Source organism: Triticum dicoccoides, chromosome 5B (genome assembly GCF_002162155.2).
Source record: "Triticum dicoccoides isolate Atlit2015 ecotype Zavitan chromosome 5B, WEW_v2.0, whole genome shotgun sequence".
Lineage (NCBI taxonomy): Eukaryota > Viridiplantae > Streptophyta > Magnoliopsida > Poales > Poaceae > Triticum > Triticum dicoccoides.
In genome coordinates this window covers 724,483,310-724,498,090 of record NC_041389.1, presented here as the reverse complement: position 1 = coordinate 724,498,090, position 14,781 = coordinate 724,483,310, and the positions used below count along the sequence as shown (strand labels likewise).

The 14,781-nt window shown below is 43.1% G+C and overlaps 1 protein-coding gene across 1 annotated transcript; it reads right to left on the bottom strand.

The window, feature by feature from the left end:
• Positions 1 to 295: 295 nt before the first annotated feature.
• Positions 296 to 8,038, bottom strand: LOC119313042 (COP1-interacting protein 7-like). Its single transcript, XM_037588857.1, has 13 exons — positions 7,596 to 8,038; positions 7,122 to 7,301; positions 6,894 to 7,014; positions 6,756 to 6,798; positions 6,109 to 6,161; positions 5,943 to 6,004; positions 5,480 to 5,632; positions 4,884 to 5,080; positions 2,994 to 4,501; positions 1,480 to 2,427; positions 885 to 1,260; positions 747 to 803; positions 296 to 588 (listed from the first exon to the last, which is right to left on the bottom strand). Exons 1-13 carry the CDS (start codon positions 7,652 to 7,654, stop codon positions 530 to 532), a joined length of 3,816 nt encoding a protein of 1,271 aa, XP_037444754.1. The 5' UTR covers positions 7,655 to 8,038; the 3' UTR covers positions 296 to 529.
• Between the last annotated feature and the right edge of the window lie 6,743 nt (positions 8,039 to 14,781).

The window sequence follows — 14,781 nt, the reverse complement described above, 5'->3', positions numbered from 1 at the left end:
TCAATCAAAGAGATAAATTTATTTGCATCTTAATAACATGTTGTCAGGACGTCCTCTTTGTTTGGAATATTTGCTCTTCCTATTCGCAAGTACTCCCTCCGCCCCATAATGTTTTTTCGATTGTTGCGGAGTTCAAAAATGTTTTTTTTAACTACTACTTCCTCCATCCAAAAAAGCTTGGAAAAAAGGGCGTAAAAATTCATGAAAGTAATTCTTCATCGTATATATATGATCATATATACACCAGAACTAATACGCCGCTTTTCAGATCAATACGATCCGATCCACAAGTATATGCGAGCAAGAGTTGATGTGTAGATTGTAATACAATGTAAAGGACAGATCACACATACTGCTTACAAACAACACAAGACCAGCGTAGAGTGCAAGTATATATATACGAAATAGTATGCACGTATGTATGTATGTATATACTAGAAGAAATCAACAAACTAATAATCTCAATCGATACCCAATCAAGCTGTTGGCCGGCCTCATCAACAACAACAAAAATAGTACAAGAAAATCCTCACAGCACGACCACCTTGTTCTTGCGGAACGGCGCCAGCAGGGAGAAGGACCGAGAAGCTGCATTTTTAAAGTAGACATGTACATTTATCTCATTTCATTTTCGCCCAAATAAACTAGATTTATACTACTGTTCGGGGACAAAACTAACTTATTCTAGTTTCATCACTGAGCAATTCTCTTATATATGAATCTTATATGCATGGTGATGTTCTAACCTTTGTATGAAGAGCCCGCGGAGTCGTCTTGCGAAATGAGGTTTTTCAGCATCGAACCTGGATGAAACATGAAGTGCGGTTAGTTACAGCAATGAGCGACCGCTTGCAATAGTGTATAATCTCAGATTTATTGATTACCATCTCCTGCAGGGGCTTCGTCGACCGACGATGCATCGGAATCCATCGTTGAGGTGTGGCTCTTCTTGCCGAATTTCAGCAGTTTCCTGAAGCCTTTCGGTTCTTTGCTTCGAGGCTTGCCATTTTCTCCATGTGTCTCCTCGGCTGAGACTGCATATGCAGCAGGCTCAGGTACGCGTGCCCTCACGCTCGCTGCGCGCGCAAGTGTCTCGGGTTCCTGCGCAGGTAACGGGTGGTGGTTGTAAGCAGGAGTCTTGCTTGAAGCATCCTCCAATGATGTTACCCTGGCAAAAGGGGCCTCATAAGGTTTCTCCTCCATCGGAGCCAACGGGGCTGGTTTCTCAAGCTCATCCTTCTTGTACTCAGGCACATCCACCTAGCCATAACAAGCAGTAATTCTCTTATCAATGTCGTCTGAATTAACAAATCTAAAAGCAATGTTTGATTTAACAGCGTGGGAATAGCATTGCATTTTTCCGCACATATAATCTGAGCTAAAAAGTACTTAATGAAGAGAAACAGCAAAACAGATACCCCAAAGAACACAGCATATGGTAAATGAACAGGGGAAGTATTAGTGTTGAATCATACATACCTCGTAGGAATTCAACTGGCTGTCAGATGCATGGATGGTAGGATTTGCATCTTCAGGAAGATCAACGGGAGAAGGTGGAGCCCTGATGGCAACATACTCCTGCTCCAGACTGGGATAGTCCATTCGGTCATCGCTGCGAGTTTCGCTCTCCGCACTTCTTCCAGGAGGTAGAACAACAGGAGGCGTAGAGACCACTTCGTTTTCAAGCATCACGACGGTCTTCTCAACCACCACATTGTCATCACTGCTGCTTACCCTGGAAACTTTACCGTTGGACGATTTCTTTCCATCTCTACTTTCTGAAGTAGCATGTGCTTTAGGTCCAACACGTGGCGCCTCTTTTGCTACTTTAGCCGCCGCCTTGTTCTTCACAACGACAGCGGCAGGGGTTCGGGGGGATTTGACTTTCAGCTCTGGTAGGGCTGCCGACTTGGTCTCGTCGAGCTGCATTATAGCGGAGATTTTCTTGGTCTGCACATCTTCCGGCAACGGCAAGCTTCTTCTCCGCGGGTGATCCGCGCTCGCTGACTTGGGATTCGAAGGATGGTCAGTCGAAGCATTGCTTTTAGGTTCAGCAAGCTTCTTCAATCGCTCAATCGACGATTCAGTTCTGCCACTTTTCTCCTTTTTGATCTCAGCCAGTGATGAGGTTGACTTGATCACTGCACTTGAGCTGTCACCGCCGAGTTTGCTTGCTTTGGCTGTTTTGTGAGGATCACTCCCTAGGGTACTGCTTCTGGCAGGAATAATTTTTCTTAGAGGCGAAGAGGATCCTGGTTCAGCGTCAGTGAACTTGGAACTCTTGTGGGTACTGGGAGAAACCTTTGGAGAAGGTTTTGCTTTAGCTTGTGGCGGTGTTGATATTGGATTAGATGCGCCACTTCTTGCAGCAATCCTCTTTTGCCTCTCTTGCTTAAGCCTTTCGAGCCGTTTAATCTGTTCTGCTTCCTGAAAATACGAGAAAAACACAGGTTTGAGCAATCCAGCAGAAAATTACAATTCTTTTGCGGTAACTGATATTAAGAAGAAACCTATCAAAAGAACAAGCGAGGGCATGCCATTTTTTTTTACATTAAAATTATCTTATAGCAAACAGTTAAAAGATTCTTGGAAAACAAAAAATAGGAGAACACCAGACCAGAAAATTCGAACTAAGAGCTCATACTACCTCGAGCAAAAAGTATCTCGTCTTGACAAGTTGGTATCAGTTTGTTAATATTAGTCATTTTGGCTATACCAATAACAGGGGCAGGAAACAATGTGTCTAAAAGGCATTTAAGCCTTGGTCTGTGCATGGAGGGTGGAGGGAGAGGGGGTTAATATTTTGCCGTACCAAAAGATATACTCTAGCACTCTGTTTGTATATAGATTCAACTTAGTCATTTAAGATAAGCGACAAGCTCCAAAGGAGGATATTAAAAGATGAGTTAATTAAGTCTCGTGAGGTATAAATCACAGATAGAAGAAACGAATAAACCATTCAATGGGTAAAATGGAAAGTAATGCATCAATACCAGCTCCTCCTTTTCCTTTTGTAGGCCCGCTTTATACGCGCGTAGGTTTTGTGCACGTTTCTGCGCATCAGTTAGTGGGCCTTTGGGCGCTGACAGTCTCCTTGCTGAGGCATCCTTCCTTCTTTTATCCAAACCCTCCTGTGAACCTCTAAGCTTCTTGTCTTTTGCTGGCATCTTTCCTTCATCGTCGACGCAAGCTGATAAATCCTCTGCATTTGCATCTTCAACGCCGACGTCAGGATGAATCTGCATGTGGCTATCATAGTCCATTGATGGATCATATCCAAATGAAACATCTTCAAAGCCACGCTCTGGCATCAATTCATCTGGCTCATAGAAAAGTTCACCTCCAGCCTTGGCATCCGATGTTTTCTGAACACTTGTGCCAAGCTCAGCATCTATGTCAATGGCAGTACGGCCGTCAGCTCCAAGGTTATCATGTGAGTTGGAGGTAACAGGTATCATGGACTCATCCACACCGTGTACATTCTTCTTCTCCTCCAGAGTGGGTCTCTTGTAATGCCCCTCAGCAAGGGGGTCCAAGGAGCTCCCCCTGTCCATTGAGTTTTCATGTCCATAAACCATGAAGTCATCATTTGCCCCTCTTCTGTATCCCCGACCTCCGGCTTCTATCTCCTTCATGTCACCATCCACAAAGCTCCGACCTTCCCCAGACATCATAAGTTCATCACCAGACATCATCTGCCTGGCCCTAATTCTCCCATTGGCTGTGTTGAAAGGCATTCCATTTCGCTCATCGACATCAGCAGAACCCCGCTCGGATAAAAGAATAGGATCGCCCATATTTCCTGTGGTTTCTCTCCTCCTAGGTGGTGGTGGTGGCTCTCTTTCACTGGCGAACATATCCGCGTCATTATTATCTCTTGTCTTCTCTTCATCTCTGAGCAAGAAGTTCTGGAACGCATTCCAGTTTCCTTGATCTCCATCTTGCTGCCCATTAGACATTCCATCCTTGGTGTACTCATCTTCAGACTCAATGGTTTTCTTGCCCCCTTTTTTCTTCGAACTCGAGCGCTTATGATTCCTCTTGCTGGATTTCCTGTGTGAATCATCACTATCCTCTGATGACATATCTGAGCCTGAGTGTGACTCGCTCTCTGATGACCTGTGCTTCTTCTTTGATGTTACATTTACATTGCGTATGACAATTACATTCTTCTTGCCCGAGCGCTTGCCTTTTTTACTGGACTTGCGGCCATGAGAACTCTCCCTCTCTGAACCGCTTTGGTCGTCACTTTCATCATGGGAGTTGTCGAAGTCCTTGCTGTCTGCTGAGTGCTTCCTTGATGGTCTCCTCTCCGAGTGGTTGTACCTGGGATCATCTGTTGGGGGATAGGGAGGAGGGTAATATGGGTTTGCCCCAGGGTAGTATGGTGGCATGCCTTGCATGGGGTAAGGTGGATGCATTGCCCATGGTGGATATCCTGATTGATATGGGCCATGATGGTACTCATGGGGAGCTCCTGGGTGGTGATGTGACCTGTGATCTGTCAAGCAACGGAAAAACGATTCCTCAGATCCAAGTTCCCTCTCACAGTAAAACAAAGGAGAAACACAAATTAATTGTGCATGCGCATTGACAAAAGAAATGGTACAAATTCAATATGGCTGCACAATTACCAGGCAAAAGGGCCATTTCAAATTGGAAGAAAATTTGCCATGTAAAAATAAACAGAAGGCGGCTGTATATTAGGAATAATCTGGATCACAATGTTTAGATAACAAAAACTTAAAATAAAATGTGGCGGTATGGAAGAAATAAAGTGAACAATCATGCAGATAACAAAATCCGCTTATCAACTGCAAAGATATAAAATGCTAAACAAAGTGAGCATTTGGAAAGTAAGTTATGTCATGGCACCAACATACCAGCTTTAGCAGCATCTTCGCCATTTGTATCTCCATTAGAGACAGACATTGTTTCCTTATCTCCCATAAACATAATCCCAGAAGCATTGAAGGGGGGAAATTCAGAGCGTGTAGACATTGTTTCGGGTTCAACGTCAATCCACTGTCCAGTCTCATGTTTTTGCCTCCACAAATCAATGAACTGTGTGCATGCCTTCCTATAAATTGATAGCGAACACCAACGAAGTTAGCGCTTATGCACTCACAGAAATTACTTAGATCTAACAGTTAAACACGGCAAGGAGATCAATCAATGGAGGTGTGTTCCAGTTGATCAAGAAAAGGTTCAAGTACAGTAGTAAAGTAAGACATGGACCAAGTACAGTTGTACAGCAATGGAACTGTGTGCATTATCTAGCATGATGTGCTAATTGTGCATTGCAATAACATTCAACAATCTGAAATGGCGTCGGAATTAGCATCAGAATGGAATGCAATAAGTTATGCAGTTATCATACGGAGTCGGCGCAAATTAATTATCTGCCTCAGGCTCACATTATCAATTATCCGATACATCAAGCATGATACTACTTTATTCATTAGAAGGCCGTACTTACATCAAGCGTGAAGCACCAAAACGCTCTGCGAACGAGATCAAATATATCAGGTTGTCTATATCAAACCCAGCAGCTAGAGCACGTGCAAAGGCCATAGCCTGCTCTTTACGTAAGACAGTCTTGCGAGTCTCCAGCACTCTGAGAAGCTGAACTCTGCAAAACATTGTAAAAATATATATTTCGATTAACACCTTACGAAGATGCGGATAAATACTTCTTCCAAGAAAGAAATTCCAAAAAATAAGACATCATCCGAAAAAGTGGAGATAAAGTAAACAAAGAGCTGAATTTTAGAATAGAATGAGTGTGAGCAATCGTTCATTAGATAAAAGCATATGTTACTCCACGAAAAAAAGAATTATGACGGTGCAGATTTTTTTCATATAAACAAGACAGAAATGTGAGATAAAACGTCTTCAAGGAAAACATCATGGAGAAAAAGGGGGCTTATGCATATAAATACTTTGAATGCTCCTCATGTACTCCGTCGTCATTCTGCAGTTGGGATGCTGGATGTGTGTCAGGCTGCCATTGATACAAGAACATCAGAGTTAATTATGATACCCTTTTACCATGACACACTTATTACAGAAAAAAAATGCAGTTGTAATTTATCCATACAACCTTACCTTGTACAGAACAAGTGCCTTATCACCATCAGCATTGTACCCTGTCTTGCCACCTGTAAAGGGACATGCCAGGTAAATTTACCAACGGAAAAAGGGACGCGAAATCATGTTCCAGTTCATCTATCATAAAAGAACATATATAATTCCCACAGAATCTTTTTATGTAGTTGCGAATTGTCCTGAAAACTTGCGCACTTAATGATGGTTAGATCCATCTTACAGAATAATCAGCTTCCAATATAAGTTAGGTAAAAAAGCAGAACAGAATGCATAATAAACGCGAATAAAAGATAGGTCGTCAATCAAACATGACACATTGTCATTTCCCCTGTACAAGTACAGCCACCCTAATAATACTTTTAAGGCGTCCACTATCATGCACCTAACTTGCTAGCTAACTCAACAGCTGTGACTGATGGTACACCGCACCAAATTCTATAACTGATAGATAGATTCTAAAACAGCGGTGCGGTGCGGTCGGTCGCCATAGAAAAAGTTTCCGTGGTCCAAACTCAATGCAACGCACGGCAGAGGATTTTTTCGGTTACGGATAGGCATTGCCGAAGATTTGTTCGTGGATACTGTGAGTGCGCGACGCAGCATTCAGAAATGAAATGAAATCGGTAGTATGTAACTATCTATTGTACCTTCCATGGAGGAGTCCACCGGCTTCCCATTATGGGCTTCTCCCTAACACAAAGGCATAGAAACAAGTCATCACTCACTCTGCAGTCAGTGTCAAGTAAGTATGAGTAGTACATTACAGATTACAATTGTGTACTTACAGATTTGAGTCCTAGATTTTCGTTGCTCTGGATGGCGATGGCGTCCTCGAGCTGCAGTATCTCGGACTCTATCGTGGTCACCCGCTCCAGGACCTCTGGCGTGCTCACGAAACGGACGAACCTGATGCCAACAAGAAAGAAGCAACCACGCAAATGAGCCACTAACACCGCCGCCGTCAGAAACTGGCAGACAAACACGAGACACCTACAGATAAAGACGAGACGAACCTCTCGAGGGTGCCCCTGGTGAACCATGGCGCGTCGGCCGCCGGATCCGGTTCGAGCAGGATGGTGTAGCCTCCCTTGGCAATCTGGTCCTGGGCGGCCTTGAGGTGGGCGACGAAGGGATTCAGCAGGCCGGAGGCGATCTTCTCCTTCCTCCCATTCGCTATCACAATCAAATCACACCTGCAATAAATAAAATAACAAAATAAAAAAGTGGGGGAGAAACATAAAAATCGCTGATGCCGCCGACAGAAGAACACACCAACACACAAAAAGGAAAAAGGAAAGGGGGTTGCAGATTGCAATGCGATATAGGAGTAGCAGTAATGAGAGCACAAATCCAGCGATAAGTAAGGTTGGATTGGATCTAGACATCTAGTGGTAGAAGTATAAGGGCAGTTGGGTGTAGCACAAGGAAAAGAGCAGAGCTTTGGTGGCGGCGCAGATCCGTATTGTATGGGAGGCATGGAAGGTTACCTGGTGCGGGTGGGGGTGAGCTGGAACGCCGCCGAGTCGAGGCGCGTCTCCGGCCTCATCGCCGCCGCCGTCGCCGTGGGTGGGCTTCAGTTGTGCAGATCTTGCGGCAGCCGACGGTGTTAGTAGAAGAAAAACGGCCAAGAAAAAGTGGGAATCTCCCTGCCCCTGGATTGGATGGGGGAGCAGGAGCAAATGCAAGGATCCAGAGGAAGAAGAAGAAGAGGAATCAAGAAGAGAGATGGATGGATAGATAGATAGAGAGGATGGGATAAATATCAGAGGAGGGAAGGGTAAAATAAATAAATAAAATGGAGAGGGGGGAGGAAGAGAGTGCTTCTGCTCTGCTTCTGCTCCTGATTCTGATTAGTGAGAGAGAGGACTTTATATTTATTTAGAAGAAGAAATGGAGGATGTGCAGTCCATCTCCAAGACTCCAAGACTCCAAGCTGAAGCTGTTTGTTTGTTTGCTTGTTTGTTGAGGGTGAACTTCCTTGTACTAATGGCCCTTTAATCAGTGGTTTAAAGGGTGGGAACAAATCCAGTTGTGATTTTCGGCGGTTTTATTAGGATTTCAAGCTACTCCACTCCACTCCACTCCACTCCATTATTGTGAGATTAAAAAAAAGATCATTTATTTAGGTAGTTTAGATCAAGTGCCAACAACCTAAGATCGATCAGATGGCATTGGATTCCCCTAGACAGCCTGGGAAGGGAAATGGAATGGGAGCAAAACTACAAATCACCTCAGTCAGAGTGACAGACAAAATAATAAATGAGGAGCATGTGGCATGGCATATAAGCAATACTAGTACTACTACTAGTAGTAGTATACTACTACCAGATTACCAGGGAGGATGGAGGTTATGTTGGTAATTTTGACTGGTTAGCTGATTAAGTTGGTGAGATTATATAAGATTAAGGGAGGGAGAGCCCAGGAAGAAGCTTCATTTGCTTTGCTTGATGGCTGGCTTTAATTTGGTCCAGTGGTTTGGTTTTGATTGACAGCTAGATAGGTACTGGTAGATGCTCAACTATATTCTTTGCAGGCAGCATCAGTATTTAGTAGATGTGGATTTGCTTGCTCTTGCTGATGGAACAGTCAGATCCATCTATGGTTGCCACTGCAAGGGATCTGCATGACACCCTCATCCCAATTTCTGATTTAATTGGGTCTACTTTATTCACTCATTTAGGAAGGCTGATTAATTAAGTTAAACAATGAGCCACTTCTCTGGCAGTGGCACCCACCCCATGTGAAGTCTGAACCTTTGACTGCTGGCATATCATCTGCAGTAACCAAGCAGTAGTACATACTCTAATAATTATGATGCCAAGTTGGGAGGCTAATTAATTCTTGTTAGCTTGATGGGTCAAGTGATGATGATGATGAAGAGGATGATCATGTCAAATCAAATCAAATCAAATCATGGAGGATATTTATCTTCTTCTTCTTCTTCTTTCTTCTGTGTGCTTGCGAGTGCACACGTCCCTGGGGTTGGGCCCCACCTCTTTTCGAGATTGTGTTTTTTTGCTGTCACTTGCTAATTCTTGGCTGGCTCCGTCGGTGGCTCTATTTGTAACTAACTGCTTGCTTAATTAATTCTAGCTAGCGAGGGCCTAAGATAGTGAGGCCGTTTGCTAATTTTATTTTTATTTTCTACTCTCTCCGTTCGAAAATAGATGACCCAACTTTGTATTCAAGTTAGTATAAAGTTGAGTCATCTATTTTGGAGCAGAGGGAGTAGCTTTTAATTGGGAGTTAACCACTGTATGTAGTCTCTCAGTGCTCCGCCGTGAGAGTCTTTATGAATTAGCTTGCTAACTTGGTTACAAGATGAGATTCTATCTTAATTAAACAAGATGCCACAATTATACAAACCATTGAAAGAACAGTGTTGCATCCTAATTAAACAAGATACTACTACAATTGTACAAACCACTGGGAGGACAGTGTTAGTGCCTCCTCTTCTCTTCTCCTAATTAATTGATTGCATGCATTTTATTGGATGGCATCTAATTCTAATCCGGCGGTTGATTGATTGATTGATTGGTTAACTGGTTGGTGAAGAAAGCAAACAATATCTTATGCCGTACATCAAACCTGCCATTTGATTGATTCCTTGCACATTTTAGTTTAGGCGCCCGTGCTGCCTAGCCTGCTACTCAAATAGAAGCATCGTTTATACAAATCACTTATTGCACTGATAACTCTAAAAGCAATGTCATGCATGCTTGCTTGCATCAATTATTCCTTGTTTATCGCAATGTACCTTTTTTTGCGGGGTATCGCAATGTAGTACTATATAGCCAGCTGATATATATAGTTGACTAGCAAGAAAGCTCACAGTGCAATTATATCATGCAGTGTGTGCCACCTAAGGAAAAGATTATGTGCCACTACGATCAATGATGTGATGGGCGTGGCAGTACTAGTATCATGCTGTGATACAATATCATAGTGCAAACATGAGAAAATATACTGCCAAACAAATCATGTGCACAACTTCATATTGAGATTCTACAAGTTAACAAATAACATGGCACTATAATGCTATGAGAGGTCTTAGTATATACTCCTACAAGTGTGCATTAGCTATGCATATTTAGTGTCTTGCTCGGTTTTCCCGCTAAGAACTCTCTTGTCGGTTATCTATGCAATTGAGATGCAAAGCCTTTTGAGTTTATAGACTCCGCTTGGAGGCTGGCATTCTTTTTTTTGCGGAACACACCACCACAAGTGTTTCGCTCTCGACGGGAATGTCGCCTCCCACTGAAAGAATATTCCACCTTTATGAGACACTAAAGTGTCAAACCTGGGTTTTGATCTCTGGTGGGCCAGTGGTATGACTGTCCTGTTGGATATATGAGCAATTTACCATATGATTTTATTAACAGAAATACTAGATAAAGCATGACTAATATAGCAGAGATTAAACAAGGCATGCGATCTGACAGAGAGAAGGTAAATAGCATCTGCGTATATGAAGTAGAACCAAACATATCTAGAGCAGACACTAAAGCAAGAAACTATGGCAGAACCTCAAACAGAAAGAGTATGAACACGTACGGTACAGCAGCAGAAGCACTGGTCTTGGGATCGACATCCTCGCCAGCCATGTCGTCGAAGAGGTTGTCAACGTCGGGGAAAAGTCGTCGTTGGGGAAGTGGTCGTCGGTGTTCAGAGCGTCCGTGATGAACCGGTCAGTAGTCGCGCAGAGCGCTCCCCAAAAACCTTATCACCCTTCTCCCGTACAGGACTCGAAGAGGTGGGGTTTCAGAGGCCTACTGTCCCGACCTACGGTGCACGCTGCAAGCCGGGATGAGGAAGATCGTAGCAGTAGCTCAGAGATTGGAACTTGGTGCCGAGAGGGAGATGATCTTCTGGTGTGTCTCTCTGGAGAGGAGCGACCTCCCTTTTATAGGCACATGAGAAGGAGGTGAATAGCCATCGGCTCAGCTCATTCCCGCAACCCGCATTGTGTGTGTCGTGACGAGACGAGGCGGGCGGCAGGAGAGGAGCGCACGTGAATGTCTCTCTTGTTCTCATGCTCATACATGTGGGGAAACAACCTCTCTTATAAGGAGGTCCAACTCCCACCGACTAGCAATGTGGGACTAACTTTAGTTCCACCTTTTGCCTTGCACGAATGGACTGTGTGAGCCTCTAGGATTTATTATGAAATTCTGAAATTGCTATTGGGCTGGCCCAAAATAGAAAAAAATTCAGCAATCCCCCACCAGATCCTAGAGGCACACAAAATTTGCCTATGGTTCCATAACATTATTCTATATACCGGTACTGCAGTAGAGATTGTTAAGTTGAACTTCCACCTAGAACTCTATGCTACACTAGTAAGCAACTTGAACAGTGGACTGGGCCTTGAACTGCAAGTTTTCTGCGAATCTAGCTTCACACAAAGCCTTGACCAATACTAGGATACCGTGGGTCTTCCCCGCGGGTGGAGTTTATGCATCATACTCCAAGACCTTTCATGAGTTTACAAGAGAGCACCCTACTCTCATAGATTGCGACGTTTAACAATCAGACTCGCATAGGTGTGTTCTTCAAAAGATGTTCTGCAGGACAACATCTCTGCTTCAGTGAGCCACTTAGAACACATTAAGACATACATCAACATGTCATGCAGATTAGGAGAGTATTGCATCTTCATGGAGTGGTATTGTTAATAGTAAGGATACTCTCTTCTCAGTTAACCAACAGCTTGTCTTCCACATCTAATTCACGGGATCTCCTATCACATAGACTAGGTTATCACTATGAACAACTCATATTGTGGGTCTCATACCCATCTCCTTTGATGCATTATCTATCACATTACGTGATAGACCCTTAGTAAAAGGATCTGCTAAATTTCTAGACGTTTGGATACAATCCAATGCAATAACTCCGGAGTTTTTCATTTTTCTGAGAGACTTTAACCTTCTTTGAACGTGTCTTGATGACTTCATGTTATCCTTTGAGTTGCTCACTTTCGTGATCACAGTCTGATTGTCGTAGTTCATAAGGATACCCGATACATGTTTCTCAACAACAGGCAAGTCATTCAAGAGCCGACGAAGCCAACCTGCTTCGACCGTGGTTGTATCTAGTGATGTGAGTTCTGCTTCCATTGTTGAACTCGTTAAGATCGTCTGCTTGCAAGACTTCCAAGAAACAGCGCCACCTCCATGAGTGAATACATATCCGCTCGTGGCTTTTATCTCGTCAGCATCTAAGATCCAGTTTGAGTCGCTATACCCTTCAAGCACCGTTGGGTACCAAGTGTAGTGAATTCCATAATTAGCAGTGCCTTTGAATATAATGCATAACTCTCTCTAGAGCTTTCCAATGATCATCTCACGGTTTGGAAACAAATCGGCTCAATTTGCTAACAGCAAAAGAGATGTCAGGTCTTGTAGCACTGACTAAATACATAAGAGAGCCAATGATCTGAGAATACTTCAGTTGATCTCTAGCAATTCTTCGGTTCTTTCAAAGCAGCACGATAGCATCATATGGTGTTGGAGAGGACTTGCAATCACTATAGCAAAGCGACTCAAGATCTTTTCCACATAGTGAGATTGAAGCAATGTAATTCCACCATCATCATCTCTCAACAACTTGATGTTTAGAATAACATCAGCCACTCCTAAATCTTTCATCTCAAAACAACGAGATAGGAAATCCTTGACCTCCTTAATAACATTCAGATTTGTTTTGAAAATCGGTATGTCATCAACATACAAGCAAAGGATAACTCCCTCGCCCCCACCATGGCGATAGTACACACATTTATTAGCTTCTTGACAACAAAGCCTGTAGATGTTAAAGTTATTTCAAACTTCTCATGCCACTGCTTGGGTGCTTTCTTAAGTCCATACAAAGACTTCAGCAATGCACACTTTTCCTTCCTGACCATCTGCTACAAACCCATCCGGTTGTTCCATGTAAATTTCCTCATCCAACTCTCCATTTAGGGAAGCAGTCTTAACATCCATTTGATGAACGAGAAGACCATGTGAGGCAGCTAGAGTAGTACTCGAATAGCGGTTAGTCGAGCCATGGGTGAGTAAGTATCAAAGAAGTCTTCACCTTCCTTTTGGGTGTAACCCTTGGCCATGAGCCGTGCCTTGTACTTCTCAATAGTACCATCATGCCTAAGCTTTTTCTTGAATACCCATTTGCACCTTATAGGTTTGCACCCATAAGGGCGATTAGTGATCTCCCAAGTTTCATTTGCCAAGATGGAATCCATCTCACTACGAACTGCTTCCTTCCAGTAGTCAGTGTCTTCACATGCATATGCCTCTGAAATAGAACGAGGAGTGTCATCGATGAGATACACAAGAAAATCATCACGACGGGACTTTGTAGTCCTCTGTCTCTTGCTCCTAGTAGGAACTTCATGGTTCTCCTCCACAAGACTTTCAAAGTGTGAAATGGTAGGTTCAGTAATTGGAACTAATTCCTGATTTGATGAACTAGGCATCTCCTGATTTGATGAGCTAGCCATATCCTTCATGGGAAAGATATCTTCAAACAAAGTTGCATCATTCGACTCCATGATTGTACCGACATGCTTGTCAGATACCCCAGATTTTACAATCAAGAATATCTATAGCCAATGCTATGAAAAGCATATCCCAGGAAAACACAATCCACAGTTTTTGGTCCAAGCTTGCGTTTCTTTGGAATTGGCACATTGAGTTTCGCCAAACAACCCCAGGTTCGTAGATAAGAGAGTTATAACTTTCTCTTCTCTCATTCCTCAAATGGAGTTATCTCTTTGTTCTTTGTGGGAACTCGGTTTAGGACATGACATGCAGTCAATATCGCCTCCCCCACCATGCCTTGGAGAGACCCGATGTTCGTTGTGGTAACTCAGTTTAGGACATGACATGCAGTCAATATCGCCTCCTCCCACCATGCCTTGGAGAGACCCGATGTGTCTAACATGGCGTTAACCAAATCAGTTAGAGTGCGGTTCTTTCTTTCGGCTACCCCATTTGACTGAGGTGAATAGGGAGGCGTCCCCTCATGGATTATACCATGTTTTGCACAAAAAGAATCAAATTCATTGGAAAACTACTCTCCACCATGAGCGGGACCTAAGCCTCTTGATTTTACGATCAAGTTGATTTTCCACTTCAGCTTTATAGATCTTGAAAAAGTTCAAAGCCTCATCCTTAGATTTCAGAAGATACACATGGCAGTATCTAGTGGAGTCATCAATTAACGTCATGAAATATTTTTCCCACCTTTTGTCAAAACACCATTCATTTCACATAGATCTAAATGTATGAGCTCTAGTGGTGTAAGATTTCTCATTTCCGCAGTCGTGTGAGATTTGCGAGGTTGCTTAGCTTGCACACAAACTTGACACTTAGATCCCTTGACAGTGGTAAAACTAGGGATTAAATTCAACTTGGCTAGCCACGACATGCAACCAAAGTTAACAGGACAGAGACGTGAATGCCACATATTTGATTCACTATTTGTTGCAAACATGATTAACAACTTTATTGCAGAGATCTGACAAGGATAAACGAAACATGCCTCCTGACTCATAGCCTTTATCAACAAAAGTTCCACACTTGGATATTACAAATTTATTCGACTCAAAGACAAGCTTGTAGCCATCTCTACACAGAAGAGATATGCTAACAAGATTTTATTGAACGGGGG